General features: G+C 42.8%; 1 protein-coding gene across 5 annotated transcripts in view; it reads left to right on the top strand.

The window, feature by feature from the left end:
• The window catches only part of LOC122661456 (cleavage stimulation factor subunit 77), a 171,267-nt gene that overhangs the window by 17,022 nt on the left and 133,907 nt on the right, over window positions 1-20,338 (top strand). For all 5 annotated transcript variants that reach the window (XR_006332890.1, XM_043856843.1, XM_043856845.1 and 2 more), the window contains exons 6-8: window positions 14,743-14,804; window positions 14,978-15,118; window positions 15,430-15,558. Coding sequence is in view for 4 of the 5 variants with exons in the window: in XM_043856843.1 (XP_043712778.1) it covers window positions 14,743-14,804; window positions 14,978-15,118; window positions 15,430-15,558 (332 nt within the window). In the remaining variant the exon portion in view is untranslated. The remainder of the gene's footprint in view (window positions 1-14,742; window positions 14,805-14,977; window positions 15,119-15,429; window positions 15,559-20,338) is intronic.

Genomic DNA, 20,338 nt, shown 5'->3' with positions numbered 1-20,338 from the left:
AACCCAAAACTTACCTTAACCCCTAATATTCAAACCTCACCTTTCTCGAAACCCATAACCCCCATTACCAATACCCAACACCTCTCTCCCACACGTGTCCCACTTAACCACCACTCACACCCTTTTGTCCCATCTTTCATCAACTCTCCTTCTGACCCGACCCACCAACCCGCAACCCTAGCCCACCTAACCCACCTTACCCATCAAGCCCACTTCACTTATGATACAACATCTTTTCCCCCCTGGCCGAACTACTTCAAACCTGCTCCTGGTCCTTCAGCCGGTCCTACCCTGGCCCAATACCCTTCATCCCATTACCCTTTAGCCCCCTCTTCCCCTCTGGTTTGCTTTCCCCCTTTGAGAGAATACCGTCTGAGGCCCCAAAGTGTTCCCCTGGGGTCTTGGGTTAGCTCCACCGCTGGCTGGTTGCCCCCTCCCCCCCTTTGATCATGATCCCTTGGACCATTTGGAATGTCCGTGGCCTCAATGCCCCAGCCAAACAAGCTGAGATTCATGACCGTATCAAATCATCCAAATCCTCCCTTTGCTGCCTCCTCGAAACAAAAGTTCTCAAACCCAACTCTTCCCGCATCGCTCACTCTCTTGCTCCCTCATGGTCTTTCCTCTCCAACTACATTCACTCTCCAAATGGCCGTATCTGGGTCCTCTGGGATCCATCCAAATTCCATATCTCGGTCCCCTCCGCCTCCCCTCAATATCTCCATCTTAGCATAGCCGATCACCTTCACAACCACCTCCTCTTCTTCACCATCGTTTACGCTTTCAATCGCCATCTGGATCGGCTCCCTCTTTGGGACGACATCCGCTCCATTGCTTTGTCTGTTGGATCCGCCCCTTGGGGCTTGGGTGGCGACTTCAATGTTGTCTAATATAGTTACGAAAAATTGGGTGGCTCCCCCATCGACTACCAAGTTGTTGATTCCTTCAATTCTTGTCTCGAGGATACGGGGCTAAACGACCTTAGATGGTCGGGTGCTGAGATTTCTTGGCACAATAAGCGCTCTGGCCAGGACAAAGTAGCTTGTAAGCTTGACCGTGTCCTCGTTAATGACCTCTGGCTCTCCGCCCTTCCTTCTTCTTATGTCGTCTTCGACCTCCCCGGCCTCTCTGACCACTCTCCCATCTCCCTCTTTGTTCTCCCGTACTTATCCTTCAGTCCCAAGCCCTTTAAGTTTTTTGACATGTGGTCCTCCCATATTGGTTTCCTCCCTATTGTTCAGGCTGCTTGGAACCTCCCTGTCCAGTCCTTCTCTTCTCCCCTCCTTGCCTTCTCTAAGAAGCTCAAAAATGTCAAATTTGCCCTCAAGTTCTGGAATTCTTCCACCTTTGGAAACATCTCCTCCCGTGTCTCCTCTTGTCGTGACACCCTCTCCTCCATCCAGTTCCGTCTCCAGTCCAAACCCCTCAACTCCTCCCTTGTAGCGGAAGAGATCCTTGCTGCCTCTGAGTTGTCCTCCTCTCTCTCTCTTAAGGAAAGTTTCCTCAAACAGAAATCCCGGATTAAATGGCTCGAACTTGGAGACTCGAACACAGCTTTCTTCCACCGTTCCCTCAAAGCCAGATCCAACTCCAACTCCATTCTCTCCCTCACCACCTCTGATGGCTCGACTCTCTCTTCTGTTGAAGCTATCACATACGAAGCTGTGACCTACTTCACTGGTATTTTTTGCCCTCCTCCCACCGCCCATTCCTCCATCCCTGAAGACCTAATCAACAAATTCGTTCCTTCCCACCTCTTCCAATCCCTCTGCTCCATCCCTTCTGATTATGAGATTATCACTTCTGTTCGCTCTCACAAGGCTAATAAAGCTCCTGGCCTCGATGGTTTCAGTATGAGGTTCTTTTCCACTTGTTGGGACATCATTGGTGCAGAGCTTATTAGTGCCATCAAGAGCTTTTTCCTCAACCCCTACCAGATCAAAAGCATAAACCACACCTTTCTCTGTCTGATGCTGATGGTGGTACTGGTACTGATAGAGGTGTTGGGGCTGCCCTCACACTTTGTGATCTTCTAAAAGGATTAAAAGATCTAGAACCTCTAGATGTGCCAGCTCCTCTACTACCCCCCACTCTCTATCTCTGCTGATCATCTTGAAAACTAATTCTACTCCTTGAAACAGTCCGTCGAAAATCCCTAGCCTCCTCTGCTGTTTGTATATCATCAGGTACTGCAATGTCCTCATCATCATCATCATGATATTGTCTTCCTCCTCCCATTGAACTCCTTACTGTATCCTCAAGTTGTTCTCTTATCCTCTGCTTGTCAGCCTTCCTCTTCTTCTTTCCCCTCAAACTGTCACCAATTTCTCTAGCTACTTGAGTAGGGACCATATGACAACCTACAACGTCTTTAGATCCTCCAGTCAGATGTTGTTTATGTCTATGGGACCTACCTCCCATAAACTGCATGTGACAATAGTTACATTGGGATTTTCTCGTATCCCCATCAATTGGAGTGCCATGTAACCATGCAATGTCACCCCTATGCTGGCTGGCTAGTCTCTCTTGTTCTCTCTGTTCTCTTTGCTCCCTCTGTCCCCTCTATTGACTACTTTCCCCCACCTTTTGCTTGCCCTTTGCACGTTGTCTTTCACGATCCACCATAATAATACTTGTTTACTGCAATGTAAGTAAAACAAATAATAAAAACTTAATGTAGATGCACTTCAATTGACACTTTTAGAATACTAATACACTTGTATAGCTATTTAATATTTTTCCCCTAACCCTTATATTTTTCGCATAATTAAAAATAATTTTTTATATATAATTTTAAGATAAATATTGACCTAACACAACAAAACCGAAAATTAGTAAACATAATATATATCTAATGCATTTCAAAACATGTAGAAATTACTTTCTTATTTTTTCATTATTTTTCAAACCTAAAACTCATATTTTTCCTTATTTATTGCTTTTTATATATTTTTCTTAATTTTCAAAAATTAAAATAATTATTTATGGGCAGAAAAATAAGCTCGGCATCATGAAGCCGTAGATCGGCCATTGGTGTCTAGCATATATTTAATTCATTCCTATCTAAGGTATATTACCCCTAATTATTTCCTATTTTAGTTGTAGGAAAATCAATTTTTAAAACCAGAAAAAAAAAAAAAAAATAATATGGAAAAAAAATTATGACACCGTGAGGTTGTAGATCGGCCTCCGGTGTCTAACAGATATTAATATCATCACCATACAACATGTATTGAACATATTATTTTCAAAAAAATTTGTTTTAGAGAAAAATGAACTACCTTGAATAGTGAAAAAACCTTCACAATCTTGCTAGGAGGTGTTCTCGATGTGTTTTTGGCGATGATCCTTCAAAGCAGATGAAGAACAAGTATGAAGATCCTTAGAATCCAAGTTGGAAGAGTAGAGAAGCAAGAAAAAAGCCCAAAAATCTGTTCTGCCAAGCTCTCGGTCGATGTATCGACCGTTAGCTAGCGAAATATGGGTTTTATACCCATGTTTTAATGGGTTACGTGTCTTGGTTTGTAGCATTTCGCCGATATATTGGTATGTGACTGAAATCTCTCGATATGGTCGAAATATCGACCGAAATATTGACTTTTTTCATTTCGCCCTTGCATTTCGTCTCGGCCAAAACAATTTGCTACTAATTCCCTTACTGTGAATATTAGCCAGTTGTTCACTAGACTGAACAAATGGAATACAAATGACTCCTTGCTCCAACTTCTCCTTGATAAAGTGCTGGTTAATCTCAACATGTTTGGTACGATCATGTTGGACTGGGTTATGGGCAATGCTGATTGCAGACTTGCTGTCACAGTAGATTCGCATAGGAAGATCAACAACCACACCTAGATCTTGAAGAACCCCCTTGAGCCAGAGAAGTTCACAGATACCTTGTGCCATGGCCCTAAATTCAGCTTCAGCACTAGACCGAGCAACTACTGCCTGTTTCTTACTCCTCCAAGTAGTTAAATTTCCTCCAACAAATGTACAATATCTAGAAGTTGATCTTCTATCATTAGGGCTGCCTGCCTAATCTGCATCAGTGTAAGCTTCTACCTGAAGTAGACTGTGTGGAGAATATAAGATTCCTTTTCTAGGAGAAGACTTCAGGTACCATAGAATTCTGTATGCTGCCTCTAAGTGAGAAGAGTGAGGGTCATGCATGAATTGAGTCACAACACTTACTGCAAACGCAATATCAGGTCGGGTATGGGATAGATATATCAACCGACCAACCAATTTCTAATAACTACCCTTATCCATAGGGTCACCTTCCTTAATCTTCAAGTGTGTGTTAGGCTCTAGAGGGGAATCTGCAGGTTTACACCCAAGCATCCCTGTATCACTCAACAGGTCAAGAGTATACTTTCTTTGGAAAAGAGATATACCCTTAGCTGAATAGGCAACCTCTATTCCCAAGAAATATCGCAATCTACCCAGATCTTTGACTTCAAATTCTGTGCCCAGATAAGTCTTCAACTTCTGAATTTCCTGTGCATCACTTCCAGTGATCACTATGTCATCAACATAGACGATCAAAATTGTAATATGCTGTCCCACCCTTTTAACAAATAACGTGTGGTCAGCATTACTTTGCTTATATCCATTATCAACCATGGCTTTATGGAAGCGACTGAACCAGGCCCATGGTGATTGTTTTAGGCCATATAAGGCCTTCTTCAACTTGCACACTTTCCCCTGAGTATCTGAGGAAGCAAAGCCCGGAGGTATCTCCATGTCAACATCTTCTTCCAATTCTCCATGCAATAAGGCATTCTTGACATCAAGCTGTTGGAGACTCCAGCCTTGATTTACAGCATAAGAAATAATCACTCTTACTTTATTCATCTTTGCTTGGTAGTCAATTCCGTGGGTTTGGGTAAACCCTTTTGCAACTAGCCTTGCCTTGTACCTGTCAACTGACCCATCTGATTTGTGCTTCATCACAAAGACCCATTTGCAACCAACGGGTTTCTTTCTTGGTGGTAGAACCTCCAAATTTCATGTTTTATTTTTCTCCAGGGCATGCATTTCTTCATCCATTGCCTCTTTCCATTTCTGTTCGGCTATTGCTTCTTGCTAGTTGTTAGGAATAGAAACGGAAGATAACGAAAAACCAAAGGCATGGAATGAAGGAGTTAGAGAGTTATAAGAAACGAAATTGGAAATTAGGTGCCAAGTACAGCTCCGCGTAGGTTTTCTAACAACAATAGGTAAATCAAGACTAGGATCAGGAATAGGCTTACGAGAAGGATGACTGGGAGCAGGTATTGACTGTGTGGGAGCAATGGTGATGGTCTCTTTGAGCCAAGTTCCACGAGGAGGGAAGTATGTTCCATGAGAGAATTTCTTAAACTCTCTTGATTCTCCGGACTCCCCCTGAATTATAGGCTGCCCATTCTGTCCTTGCTCTTGTTCCTGACTGGTAATCCCATCTTCTAATTCAATAGACACATCCTCTATGGTAGGAACATGTACATCCAAGGGAGCTACCAACGTTACATCTTCATCACTTGAATTCTCCCCCTGAAGAGGTACCGGTGGTGTAAAGTAGGCTTCAAACTCCCGAAAGAACACATCCATGGTCACAAATAATTTCCTAGTAGGAGGATGGTTGCACTTATACCTTTTCTAGGTGGCTGAATATCCAAGGAAAATACACCGAAGTCCTTTGGGTTCAAACTTCCCATGAGGATGGTGGTTGCGAGCAAAGACCACACAACCAAAGACTTTTGGAGAAACGACAAAAGTAGATGAGCCCAATAAAACATCCAAGGGGCAGCGACCAAATAAGATGCGGGAAGGAAGCTGATTAATCAGATATGTAGCTGCAAGAATGGCATCTCTCCAAAACTGGGGAGGAACAGTCATGCAAACATTAGGGAGCGAGCAACTTCCAACAATTGTCTGTTCTTGTGTTCAGCCACACCATTCTGAGCTGGAGTATCGACGTAAGAAGTTTGATGAATAATACCATGAGAGTCCAAATAAGTGCGAAAAGCTCCATCCATGTATTCCTTTCCATTGCTAGACCGTAAAATTTTCACCTTTGCATCAAATTGTGTTTGAACCATCTTGGAAATAGATGGAAACAAGGAAACACATCACTCTTGCTATGCATCAAATAAACCCAGGTAGTGCGACTATAGCAATTAATAAATGTAACAAACCATCTAAAACCAGATATAGAAACACAACGGGCTGGTCCCCACAAATTAGAATGAATTAAACCAAAAGGAGTCACACTTCGATGATCAGAAATAGAATAAACATTCCTAGTTTGCTTAACCAGAGTGCAAGCATCACAAGAAAAATTGTTTGGATTACATTGTTTGAATAAACTAGGAAATAAAGTAGATAAGACACTCAAAGGTGGATGCCCCAACCGGCGATGCCACTTATTTAGTTCAAGTAATGCAAAAGTAGAATCAGAAGATAAGGCTTGAGAGGTCAATGCTGCCGGCGAACTGTCAAGCACGTACAAACCACCAACCACCTTACCACATGCAATCGTACGACCCGTTTCTAAGTCCTGGAACAAACAATGAGTAGGGAAAAAAATTACCTTGCAGTTTAAGTTCCTAGTTAAACTAATAATGGATAATAAATTTGTAGAGAACTTAGGAACATGGAGTACAGAAGAAAGACAAAGAGAAGAGGTGTACTGAACAAATCCCTTGCCCGAGATTGGAGAAAAAGACCCATCAGCAACATGAACTTTGTTATGACTAGATAAAGGAGAATACTTGAAAAAAAGGGAAGAAGAACTTGTCATATGGTCAGTTGCACCAGTCATGTTAGAGTTGTTAGACTTTATGTCCTAGGGGTACTTTAGGAACTGGACCTTATCTAGTTCCCTTATTATGTAATTTCTTCTTTTTCTTCTTTTTACCTTTTACCTCCCCAGGGAGGTTGGATGTAATATGTCAAGAGTTGTTATTTGAGTAATATAGGTGTGGAGAGAATAATCTTTAACACAACAATTACAACCGAAAAAGTTTCTCTTCTTTCTCCTTGTCTCCTTCTTCCCCTCCTCTCTTCCTCTTCCTCCTCCAACTTCTTCTGCTCTTCTTACCTATTTTCCTAACCTAAAATCTAACTTGGTATCAGAGCTTTAGGTTTGAGAGTCGCATCAATCCTCTTGCTTCTATTCTTTTCCCTCTCTTTGGAACCCAAGCAGAGAAGGGATTCCAAGGAAGAGGCTCTCTTGTAAACAACTTGCTGGAATAGCATGAGATAGGTTATATACAACCTGTTTAAGAGATGGAAGATGTTTTTAGAGCTTTATTGAAGCTCTCGTGGAGTTTTGAAGCTCATCTAGCTGCAGCCAGATTTCCGCCAGTTGCAGGTTGTAGTCCCTGTTTCATCTCCATTTCGGCATGTGTTTGGTTGTTGGAGCAGCTCACTAGGATCGTACAAGGGTCCTACTTCTGCCTCTAGTGTTCTCTATTGATGGATGAGGCTCTTCTTTGAGCATAACTCAGTTTCATGGTGTCTGTTTTCTGCCCAGGTAAACCCGATAATGCTGTCCTTCGCTTGTTCTTGCATTTAGGGTACATTGGGCTTCTTTTTTGGCTGAGGGGTGATTGTGAATACTTGTATTTGAAGTCTTGGAGCTTGTGTAAGCTGTTTTTACTCCTTGGAGAGTATTAGGGTGCAGCTTTGTCCAGCTGGTTCTTGTTTTCTTCCTTGCTGGAATTTCAGTTTTGTGTTGGAATCCTCTATTTGGGTTGAGTGTGTACTCCCCACTTGCTGTTGGAAATCTGGTTTATGGTTAAGTATTGTTTCCCATACAATATGGTTGATTCGGGTACTTCTGGACTTGGTTCGGTTGATTTACAACCCAGTCTAGCTGCCCCTCAGTTGGTTTATGAGAGCACACATACACAGATTTCCTTTGTGAAGCTTGATGGTAGTAACTACTTGGACTGGTCATCTCTGTCACACTCTGTGAAGCTTTCCCTTAGGAGCAAAGGGAAAATTGGGTACATTACAGGTACTATTAAAGCTCCAAAGCCTGGTTCACCTACCTATAACAAATGGGAGACCGAAAACTCTACAGTCATGACATGGTTAATTTTCTCCGTGACACCCGAGATTGGGAGAAGGTTTATAAGAAAAGAAACTGCCAAGGCAATCTGGGACAGTTTCTCCCAAACTTTTGATAGAGTGGGTGACTTTGCCAAGGTCTATCAGCTTCACCAAAAAATTAACTCAATGAGGCAGGGTAACAGGATCATTTCTGCGTACTACAATGCTTTTCATGGTCTTTTGGAGGAGTATGACCATTACATGGATCTTTACTTGACCAACCCAGAGGATGAAGCAAAGGTGTATCGGACTCTTGAAAAGGAGCATGTCTTCACTTTACTTGGTGGTCTAAACCCTGACTATGAGCCAATCAGGCTCCAGATTTTAGGTCGGTCTCCCCTTCCATCTCTTAGTGAGGTCTGTAGTTACTTACAGAGTGAGGAGACTCCGTGTGTTGCTATGGAACCAACACTAGCATCATCTCTTGAGAGGTCAACTCTTAATTCTAGTTCTTTTCGAGACACCCATGGAGGTGGTAGAGGCCAAGGTCCTAACCATGAGGAAGACAGAGCAGTGGACACAGTTGGTGCCAGCGGAGTTGGGAGAGATAGGTTTAAATGCGATCATTATGGGAGAACTGGATACACCAAGGATAGGTGTTGGTCTCTTCATGGTTGTCCTCCTGGCACACGAGGTCGTGGTGGCCGTAGAGGGGGAGCTAGAGCATACTCTGTGATGATTGAGGCAGATGCTACACCGGATGAGTCCACTTTGGCAGATGCAGTGTTTCGCAGGGACATGTCACAGCTGAGCATATCTCCTGCACCCACAGTGTCCAGCTGTTCTTCATCCTCAGTTTTGCAAGTCTCCATCTCCGCTTCTACATCAGCCCAGTCTTGGGTTATTGACTTTGGTGCCACTGACCACATGACTGGTACGTCCCATTATTATGATTCCTATACCATTTGCTCTAGTAAGGATAAGGTTACGGTAGCTGACGGCTCCCTTTCGTCCATATCTGGTAAGGGTAGTATCCCTGTTACACCATCTATTTCCCTTATTTCCGTTCTTCATGTCCCTAACCTTACACTTAATCTTTTATCTGTGAGTCACTTGACTAAATCTGTGAACTGTTGTGTCACATTTTTTCCTTCTCACTGTCTTTTTCAGGATTTCGTGACGAAGAGGATTATTGGTAGTGGACGTGAGGAGCAAGGCTTTTACGTTTTTTACCCTTTTTTGCCCACAGCTCAGTCCTATGTGTGTGGACGTAATGATAGTAGTTCTGTGGAGTCTGTTATGTTATGGCATCGTCGTATTGGCCATCCATCTTTTGTTGTAATGAGGAAACAGTTGCTTCACTTATTTTCTTCTATTGCTTCTTCTCATGTTTTTTAATGTGAACCATGTATGTTTGCCAAACATTGTCGTTCTTCTTATCCATATTATGGTGATAGAACTCTTGCTCCTTTCCATATTGTGCATACTGATGTTTGGGGACCTTCCCTACTACCTCTTTATTTGGCTATTGTTACTTTGTGCCATTTGTTGATGATTCTTCTCGTGCTACTTGAACTGTTCTTATGAAACATAAAAGTGATGTTTGTGATGTATTTCAGAATTTTTATCAGATGATTCTTACTCAGTTTGATACTCATATCAAAATCGTTCGGTCTGATAAAGGAGGAGAATACATGTTTGGTGGCCTCCAAGCCTTCTTCACTAATAATGGCATTATCCATCAGCTCGCCTATGTTGACACACCCCAACAAATGGGGTTGCTGAGAGGAAAAATCGCCATTTATTGGAGCTCACCCGTAGTCTCTTGTTTGGCATGCATGTTCCCAAGACCTTCTGGTCCGCAGCTCTTCTCACTGCTTCCTTTCTCATTAATCGCATGCCTACCAAACTTCTTGATTTCAAATCTCCCTTAGAAATCTTATCTCCACAGGTTTCTGCTCTCTCTCTTCCTCCTAAAGTCTTGGCTGTGTTTGTTATGTGCATGTTAACAAATCACATCGTACTAAACTTGATCCCAAAGCTCTCAAGTGTCTCTTTCTTGGGTACTCTTCTACCACCAAAGGTTACCAGTGCTATCATCCATCTTCTCGTAGGTGCCTTACCTCCAAAGATGTGACTTTCCTTGAGTCTGTCCCTTTCTTTGCACCATCTCAGCATCCTCTTCAGGGGAGAATTGTGGAAGTGAACAGGCTGCTGATTTCCTTCATCATTATCCTCTACCTATCTCTCCCCTTATGCTTTACATTAGAAAACACAATGCTGTGGATGTGGATGTGAATACAGATTTGGTTGTTGATAGTGGTCTTGGTAAGGAGAAGGATTACCACATTAAATATAAGAGAGGTGAAGGCTTCCATAATGAAGGAAAGAAGACCTACCAAGAGTCCTCTTTGGATCCAGATCCACATCTTGAGATTCATTCTCCTCAATCAGGTGATTTCCCTTCTCCCCCATCTGATTTAGACCTTCCTATTGCTGTTAGAAAGGGGAAAAGAGCTTGTACTAATCCTGTGGCCCAGTTTGTTTCCTATGATGCTCTTTCTCCTACAAGTCTTGCCTTTATTGCTACTCTCTCTACAACTTCTATTCCTAGGAATATTATTGATGCTATGTCTGACCCAAAGTGGAGACAAACTATGTCTGAGGAGATGATGGCTCTTGAAAAGAATGGTACTTGGCAATTGGTGGATCTTCCCATGGGACTTGTCCCAGTTGGATGCAAATGGGTTTATACAATCAAGTATAAATCTGATGGTACTGTTGAGAGATACAAAGCAAGGTTGGTAGCGAAGGGGTACAGTCAAGTCTATGGGATTGACTATCAGGAGACATTTGCTCCTATGACTAAGCACAACTGTATAAGAGTTCTTTTATCATTGGCTGCCAATAATGATTGGCCATTATATCAGTTAGATGTTAAGAATGCCTTTCTTCATGGTGACTTGGAAGAGGAAGTGTACATGCAACCCCCACCAGGTTTCAAAATACCTTTAGCTGAAGGGAAGGTTTGTCCCCTCAAGAAGGCACTATATGGACTCAAACAGTCACCAAAGGCATGGTTTGTGCACTTCTGACAAGCTATTCTGAAGAATGGATATTCCCAGAGTCAAGCTGACCACACTCTCTTTACCAAGCGGAGCAATGGTACCATCATAGCCCTCATTGTCTATGTTGATGATATTGTAGTCATTGGAGATGATATGGCTGAGATAAATAAACTAAAAATCTACTTGGCTGAATAGTTTGGAATCAAAGATTTGGGTCCCTTGAAGTATTTCTTAGGCATTGAAGTATCAATGACCAAGAGAGGAATCAATATATGTCAACGAAAATTTGTGCTTGATTTGCTGACAGAGACAGGGATGTTAGGCTGCAAACCAACAAGTTCTCCTATTGAGCAGAATCACAAACTAGGAGAAGATTGTGGTCCTTCTCTTGTTGACGCGGGAAAGTACCAGAGGCTAGTTGGGAAGCTTATTTACCTTTTTATGACACGCCCAAATATTTCCTGCGCCGTGGGAATAGTGAGCCAATTTATGCATGCCCCCAAGAGTGGCCATTTAGATGCTGTGTATCGTATTCTTAGATATTTGAAGTTGTGCCCAGGGAAAGGACTGTTGTATGCCAGACACAACCTCCTGAGAGTGGAAAGTTTTATTGATGCTGGTCCATCATAGACAGGAGGTTTACCTCCGGTTATTGTACCTTTGTGGGAGGTAACTTGGTTACATGGAGAAGCAAAAAACTGCCGGTTGTAGCTAGATCCAGTGCCGAGACAGAATTTAGAGCTATGACTCATGGAGTGTGTGAACTCATATGGTTGAAAAGACTAGTTCAGGAACTGAGGTTTGACACTGAAGGCCCTATGAGACTCTACTGTGACAACAAGGCTGCCATTAGTATTGCCCACAATCCAGTACAACATGGCAGAACCAAGCACATTGAAGTTGATCGACCCTTCATCAAGGAGAAGATAGACTCTGGCTGCATTTGTACTCCTTTTGTAAAGATTGGTGATCAACTGGCAGACATCTTCACCATGGCACTTGCCTCTCTTCAATTTGGTGCTCTCCTATGCAAGCTGGGAATGCATGCCATTTATTCTCCAGCTTGAGGAGGAGTGTTAGAGTTATTAGACTTTATGTCCTAGGGGTACTTTAGGAACTGGACCTTATCTAGTTCCCTTATTATAAAATTTCTTCTTTTTCTTCTTTTTACCTTTTACCTCCCTAGAGAGGTTGGATGTAATATGTTAAGAGTTGCTATTTGAGTAATATATGTGTGGAGAGAATATTCTCTAACACAACAATTACAACCGAAATAGTTTCTCTTCTTTCTCCTTGTCTCCTTCTTCCTCTCCTCTCTTCCTCTTCCTCCAACTTCTTCTCCTCTTCTTACCTACTTTCCTAACCTAAAATCTAACTAGTCAATGACCCAAGATTCGGGTATGACCGAGGTACAATTCCCACCAAATGAAATACCTATAGAAGTTATAGCGGAGTCGGATGGCAGGGAAACAGCCGGTGCAGCCGAAGAAGGAGACCCAGATGAAGAAGATGTATCCAACCATGTCATCATATTCCTGAGATTCTGAAGTTCTTCCACAACTTGGGAAAGAGAGTGATCAGGGGGTTGCTCGTCAATAGATGCTTGATTTGCCTGGGCATTGTTGGAATGATTGGATCCATCCCTCTCACGCACACGGGTATCTGCGGGGCGACCATCAAGCTTGCAACATCTATCCTTGTTATGCCATTCCTTTCCACAGTGATCACATTTAATAGGAGGGCGATCACCAAACACACGATCACCACCAGTAGTGCGGGAAGAGTTCCCATGGGAAGGAGTCGAAGACCTAGAAAGGAGAGCCGAGCACTCCTGAGAGACGGGAGTAACCATGGCAGTCCAGCGGCTATCCTTAGCTGCAAGAATTGCATAAGCTTGCTCAAGAGTTGGAAGAGGATCACGATTTAATATATTTGCCCGGATTGGATCAAACTCTATATTAAGGCCGGCCAGAAAATCAAAAACTTGTAAGCCATCTTCCCACTTTCGAAAAACGGTGGCGTCAACATCATAGGTTGCAGTGAAGGTCCCCAAAAAAATCAGTTGCTGCCACATAGTGCACATCTTATTATAATATTGAGAGAGAGACAACTCCAACTGCTTTGTCGAATGGATTTTTGACGGAGTTCATATCACTGGCGGCATTCCCGACCTGGGAGTAGGTGTCGTGGGCTGTCTTCCAGATCTTGGCAGCCGAATCAAGAAGACTGTAGCGTTCGGCAATTTCTTGGTCCATGGAATTAACCAGATAAGACATGACCAAGAAATTAAAATTCATCCACCTATCTTAGGTAGGACCAGCATCAGTAGGCCTGGCAGAGGTTCCGGTGATGTAGCTAGAGAGACCACGGGAACCAATAGCAAACAAACAAGAGCGAGACCACAACAGGTAATTGCTTCCTTTTAATTTAATGGGACTGGCTGGAAAGGGAACAAAAATCACATTGCGACGTTGGTCAGGCATGATGGCTGGTTAAAAAAACCTCAAGAGCAAAGAGAAAAAATTTTCAAAAATGTTTCACCGCATAGGAACACCAAAAAAAAAAAAAACAAAACAGCGGCAAACAGTCCTTGGTGGGAGTCGACTCACCACCAACGGGAAAGGATGATGGCAAAGGGACTAGGGGTCCCGCGAGAAGGGAGAAAGGTCGCGGGAGACTAGAAGGGAGAAAGGTCGCGGGAGGTTAGAGAAGGGCTAGCGGAGGGCTGGTGGTGGCGGCGGAAGACTAGCGGTGGTTAGGTTAGGGTGAGGTCACGAGAGAGCTCTAATGCCATGTTGAATTCCGTGAATACTGGTTTGAGTCAGAGTGACTACAGCCATCCTTTATTTATAATATGAGGAAGAACATTCTGGAATAGGTACAAGGACAAGATTACCCTATGACACTTTTACCCCTGAACCTATATTACAACAACTAATAAGTATAAGAAACAATTAAGCAGAAAGATTTTAAAATAGATATAATATGTGATTCAAATCTTCCTTGGCTATTGCAAACTTTTTTTAATCACTCCTAGGTGGTTTTTGAATGGTAGAGGGGATCCACTTAGGTTTTGGTAAAAAAATTATTGTACGAAGTTCTTTCAAAATTGGGATTTTTGGCTTTTGGCAGCCTGTGTATCATGTATTGGTCTGAATCAATACTGTAGCGATCCATATCGGTTCGATATTGTTTTATACGTAAATTCCATTTCGATATGAGTCAGACCATATCGGTCGTATTGGATCAAGACTTGACACCATAATCTAAGGTGCTGAGGTGGTCCTTTTAGAGGTTATTTGAGGTTGTTGAAACTTGGAAAGAGCATTATATGAGGAGTGTCTTCGAGAGTAAATCTTGTACTGCAGGGTTGGTTCTTTGGATGGTTAAGTTTGCTAATTTCCATTTGCTGTCTCTCCAATACTTTTGGGTATTAATTGTTGTAAGGTGTTATTGGATTGCTGAGTATTTTATTGGGGAGCAAGGGCATGGATGATCAGTGTTAATCTGAGGCACTTTTGCCCTTTATTGGGATCCATTATTCTTTCATTTTTTATCTAAAAAAGTACCATTTTCTATGGAATATGTGCTAATTTATATTATCAAGCCATTCTTAGTTTGCTGCACCTGGTGCCAGGTACTGATATTGCATCTGGGCCTGTATGGATGGAGTACATCACCTTTTTGAAGTCATTGCCGGTCTGTTGAACTGTTACATCTTTATCTGATTTAATTATCATTTTTGGTATTCTAGGGATGTAAAGCATCAATATCTTATTGGTGGAGTTCCTTCCATCTTGTATTTTGTTTTTTTTGTTTTCTTCTCATGTTTGCAATATTTTTTTTAGATCTCTTATGGGTTCCTTCTGCAGGCTATGACAGTCCAAGAGGAGTCGCAACGAATGACTGCAGTGCGGAAGGCATACCAAAAAGCTATTGTTACTCCTACCCATCATGTGGAACAACTTTGGAAGGACTACGAAAATTTTGAAAACTCTGTTAGCCGTGCACTGGTAAGCTTTATGTTCTGAATTGGAAATGCTGTGGTAACTCTAAGCAATTTAAGTTTCAAAGAAACTTAAACCTGGTCCATCATTCCCACTTTAATCTTTACATAATTATGCCAATTATGGAAAGTCAACTTTCTTAAAGTAAATTCTTGCTCCTGAAAAGTGAAGACGGTAATATAATTTCTTATATTCTGATGGCCTTTTGGCTTTATCTATCTTTTGTAAAGCATGATTATCATGTATGGTCTATTTATTACCTAGAAAGTACACAGTATTTCAAGGGTGTGGGCATCATCTGATGATTACATCTGCAGGCTAAAGGGCTATTGTCTGAATATCAACCAAAGTATAACAGTGCGAAGGCTGTATATAGAGAGCGAAAGAAATATATTGAAGAAATAGATTGGAATATGCTTGCTGTACCGCCGACTGGATCCTACAAGGCAGGTTCTTAACTTTGCTTTTAAATTTCTATTTATGTCTGATGTGGGACTTCAAACTGAATTATGCTTTGTGATTGTCCACATATCTCAAAATGCAAAAGCTTGAGAGAAGGCACCCCAGTTGCCTAAGATGTGGGATATTAAATCTTTTGGCATGAGGCATAAGCTTTGTTGGCTTGCCAAGTCTACAAAGCCTTATTTAACTTCATTGGGTTCCCTACCAGTCGGCTTTTTTGAATGGATGATCTATAAAAGTTAAATGTATCCCCCCCCAAAGAAAATAAACATTGGAAATTGAAATTTCTATTAAGTGTCTGGTTTTTCAGGATGAGAACGTGCAGATGTTATCACTTGGTGGGAAGAACACCGACTGTCTATCTTTGGTCCAGTCAAATCTCAACCTTTGGTATAGAACTGTAATTAATAGGGTAACTTCTTAATTTCCAAGAACATACTTTATAGTATTCAACTACAGAGTGCAATGATTCATCCTCTTCTTCATGCATTACTTTTCCTTTCCATCCTTTCTGTTTCTTTATGGTCAATCCCAACCACAAATCAATGACCTTTTACAGTCCTCCATAATGGCGCCCCATTATTTCACGGTGACATTAAAGATTTCTGTAAACAATTTCAGGCAGACAACCATAGAGAAGAATGCAATTCATCAAACACTCTTGCAGAAGCCGAAACATGTGATCCTCGCCACTTCTCTCTCTCGCCAAAGTAGGGAATCTGCCCCACGTCTCTCACTCTCTCCCTGTTTCTCACAACTGGTTCTTCACCATAGCTCTCTTTCTCCCAACTTCAATCAGATGGGGGGGGGGACAGAAGAGAAATTCAGCTGAACCCTAAAACATTGCATAGAAACCGTAATGTGTTTCAAGTTGGCAATCAATGACCCAAGAAGGGGAAGTAGCAGAGGTAGAAGCCTGCGAGGCTGAGGCCGAAGAATCTGACACGGTTGCTGTAGGAGGGGATCCTCCCAACTGTGACATAACCCGTTGAAAAACAGCAAGATTTCCATTGTGAGGGAATAGTTTTTGCCTTTGGTGGCTCGGTGCTGCCATCACAGTGTTTTCTCTAGCTCCCCCTCTCCTGCCACCTCGTGTACTAACAGGTGCAGGTCTAGGGGGACATCCATGAAGGTCCCAACAAGTTCCCTAGTGTGCATGGGTTTGCCACAATGGTCACATCTGAGTCTATCTCTGTAATCCCCACAGCTTGGACCTTGGCCTTTGCCTCTATCACGCCAACTCCTTTGTGAGCTAGAGGCAAGAGCAGATCTCTCAAGGGATGGTGCAGTTTCCATAGTCACTTTTGGTTTCTTCACTTTGCAAATAGCCACACACTTCATCCAAAGATGGAAGGTGTGCTTTGCCCAAGATCTGCATATGGATTGGTTCGTATTCCAGGTTCAACCCACCAAGGAGAATCAAGACAGGCTCCATCTCAAATATTCTATATACCTTTACCTCATCCTCGGGATTGGACAACTGGAGGTCCCTCTTGTGGTCATACTCCTCTCAGAGACCAACAACTTTGCAAATACTCAGAGATTGTCCTCTCCTATCCCTCTGTTTCATTGTGGTAATTTTCTGGAAGAGTTGGTAGACCTTAGCCGAGTCACCCGCTTGGTCAAAAGTCTTAGCAACACTATCCCAAATATACTTGTCTTCTTCCGCATAAACCTCCTATCAATCTCAGGTTTCATAGGAAAAATCAACTAGGGCATAGCAATTGAGTTTTACATCTCCCATTTCTGATATGCAGGATCACTTGAATGAGGGGCCTGGATGTTACTAGAGAAGTAAACTAACTTCCCATGACTTTGCAGGGGTAGCTTCACAGAGTAAGCCCAGTCTAGATAGTTGATGTTGCCCAACTTTTTTTTTGGATGAATAAAAATTCATTACCAAAGGAAGAGAAAAGAGGGGGGGGGGGGGGAGAACAAACAAACAACAACAAAATTCAAGACCCTGCCTTTACAATGGGGGAGGGAAGGCCTGAAAGAGGCAAGGGGAAGACCCCCAAGGATCCACAGAGACAAATATTAAGACAGCGGCGCACCAGAAGGAGGCTAAAAATGCAAAAAACCAAACCAAGACACATCGAACAAGCCCATCTTCAATTTAGAGAACACAAGCCAGAGAAAGAGCGACCCAACTGATCACAACTAGATGTCGCGGCAGAGAGCATGGTTACGGATAACCTTGCTTAGAGGCAATATCCTCTCATTGTTAGGTAAGGAATAGTCTAGGGGGAACCGTTTCTTGGGGTAAGGAGGGGAACTTGTATCGTGCCGACGGTAGACACGGAGAGGGGGTGGGGATGGGTCGGTAAAGCTGGCGTAGGATGGATGAGCATAGATTTCAAGCCCAGCCAGGGAGGAGAAGACGGGTTGATAGGGGTAGAATCCTCACCCATAGTGGTACCCAAGCGGATAGAGGGGTGGGTGTGGGGAACTGGGCCATAGTAGAGTGATGAGGAAGCCCACTGGATTGATTGACCAAGAGGGTCAATGGAGCAGAATGGTTCGACAATGGATTCATGCGCGTGGTGGAAGATGAGCTTGTGTTAGCTGTGGGCCCCATGCCAATAGAAGAGCCTGGAAAAGGCAAAAGGGGAGGGAGAATCAACGAGTATACAGCAGACGAGGTCGAAGCATAGGAGGGTTGCATCGACGGTTGATCAGCTTTCGAGGAGTCAGGAACAGAGGCATCCAACTTAACAATGGATATCTAAGTGTTTGGATTTTCCAGGGCAATTGAACTGTGGTTAGCATTACTCGAACCACCTGCCGAGGCTTCCATTGGTCCATTGACCTCTAAGATTATGTGAGAGCATATTCAGGAAGCTAATTGGATACCTAAACCAGATGGGGAGTACACACTCTACCCAGACACTCCTTCCCAACACTTGAAAACAACAATTCCAGCCAGAAAAAAATCACAAACTTGAAGAAACTTCAATCAAATGCACATTTCAAGGGGTGAGTTCATTTTATTACAATTCACAAGCTCCAAATGGTGTAACTCACCAACAAATAGCACTAGATTACCTCGAGCTTAACATTCAAGGTGAAAGAACAAGTCAACCAGAATCTGGCAGTACTGTAGGATGGTAGAGAATCCAGTTGCAAACCCGTCTCCTTTGCAACTGAGGTCATGAGAGCCTGAAAGAGGATCCTTGGCAAACTCTAATGAGCCTGGTCCCAGCTTCAATAGATCCCTGAGAAGAGAGAAGGGGGTCTCGAACTATAGGGCTGGTAGTACCCCTATTTTTCCTTCCTTGCTCATAAATCTGTCTTCATAGCTTCTAGTTGGGTGAACAACTTAAACAACTCTTCTTTCATGGTGTAGCCTTTGTTGGAGCCCTCTACTCTTCTAGGGTTCAAAAACTTAGAGGCACAATGGAGAGACAAGTTGCTCGTCAACTCTCAAACCAGCTCTGATACCAAGTTCAAAGTAACAAAAGGAAGTAAGATGAGAGAAGAGAATACGCAAGGATGCTTGGGGAGAGAATCGATTTCTCTCCCCTATATTTACTAACTTGTGAATAACATGTAAGATTACACCAATACCGCCACACTAACATAAGAATACCTAGGGAGGTAAAATACAAGCTTATTAAACAAAGTACCTATGATACCCTAACTACATGAACTCTAACAACCTGGACCATTAGTTGGGCCTAAAACATAAGCCGCAAGTGGGCTTTTAAAGTTGGGCTCGATGGGACTTCATAACTGGCCCTGTGGGGCCTAAAGACTGGCTGTCTCGATGGGGGTTAAAGGCTGGCTGATGCTGGTTGTTTCTTCTTCTTGTGAGTGTACTCCTCAATCGATCTACATCAGTTCTCCTTGGCTTAAATGAAACTTAACCTCGAGTTTTAGACATTTGAGGGATCAAATGCCAGAGGTTAGGACCGACCCCAAGCTCATCCCTCCCAGGACCCCACATAGGCAGGATCAGCACTGGGCAATTGCCCTTTTTTATTCTGGCAGGTCTTGCTCATTGTAGGACCCCATCATATCCTTTCTGAGTGATGAAAGACAGAAATTGGGAAATCCTTGGTTGATCGATGAGATCAGCCAAGCCTTATATTTATAGTTTTAGGAATTACAACCAAAAGTAAAAAATAACCCTAGTCATAACCGACATATAACTAGGAATACATAAAAAATAAAAATAAAGCAGTAAAAGACCAGAATACCCCCCACGGTATTCTGCTGTATCTTATTCAACACTCCCCCTCAAGTTGGAGCAAAAATATCACTCATGCCCAACTTAACTAGACTAGGATGAAAGACCTTTCCAGGCAGTCCCTTGGTGAACATATCAGCAAGCTGATCAGTAGACTTCACGTAAGGAACACAAATAAGGCATTCTTCTAACTTTTCCTTGATGAAATGCCTATCCACCTCAACATGCTTTGTACGATCATGTTGTACCGGATTATGTGCAATACTAATGGCAGCCTTCTTGTCGCAATACAGCATCATAGGAAGGCGAATAGGAACTCCAAGATCTTATAGCAAACCTTTTAACCAGAGTAGCTCACAAATACCTTGTGCCATAGCACAAAATTCTGTCTGAGCACTTGAATGAGCCACCACATTCTGCTTCTTGCTACGCCAGGTGACAAGATTGCCACCCACAAAAGAATAGTAACCAAAAATAGACTTACGGTCTGGGAAACTTGCCCAATCAGCATCAGTATACGCCTCAATCCGCAGGTGACCATGGGGAGACAAGAGAATTCCTTTCCCAGGAGCTGA

The sequence above is a fragment of the Telopea speciosissima genome, chromosome 5, assembly GCF_018873765.1.
Source record: "Telopea speciosissima isolate NSW1024214 ecotype Mountain lineage chromosome 5, Tspe_v1, whole genome shotgun sequence".
NCBI classification, from domain to species: Eukaryota; Viridiplantae; Streptophyta; class Magnoliopsida; order Proteales; family Proteaceae; genus Telopea; species Telopea speciosissima.
The sequence above is the reverse complement of the archived record's forward strand: the minus strand, read 5'-3'. Positions and strand labels throughout refer to the sequence as shown.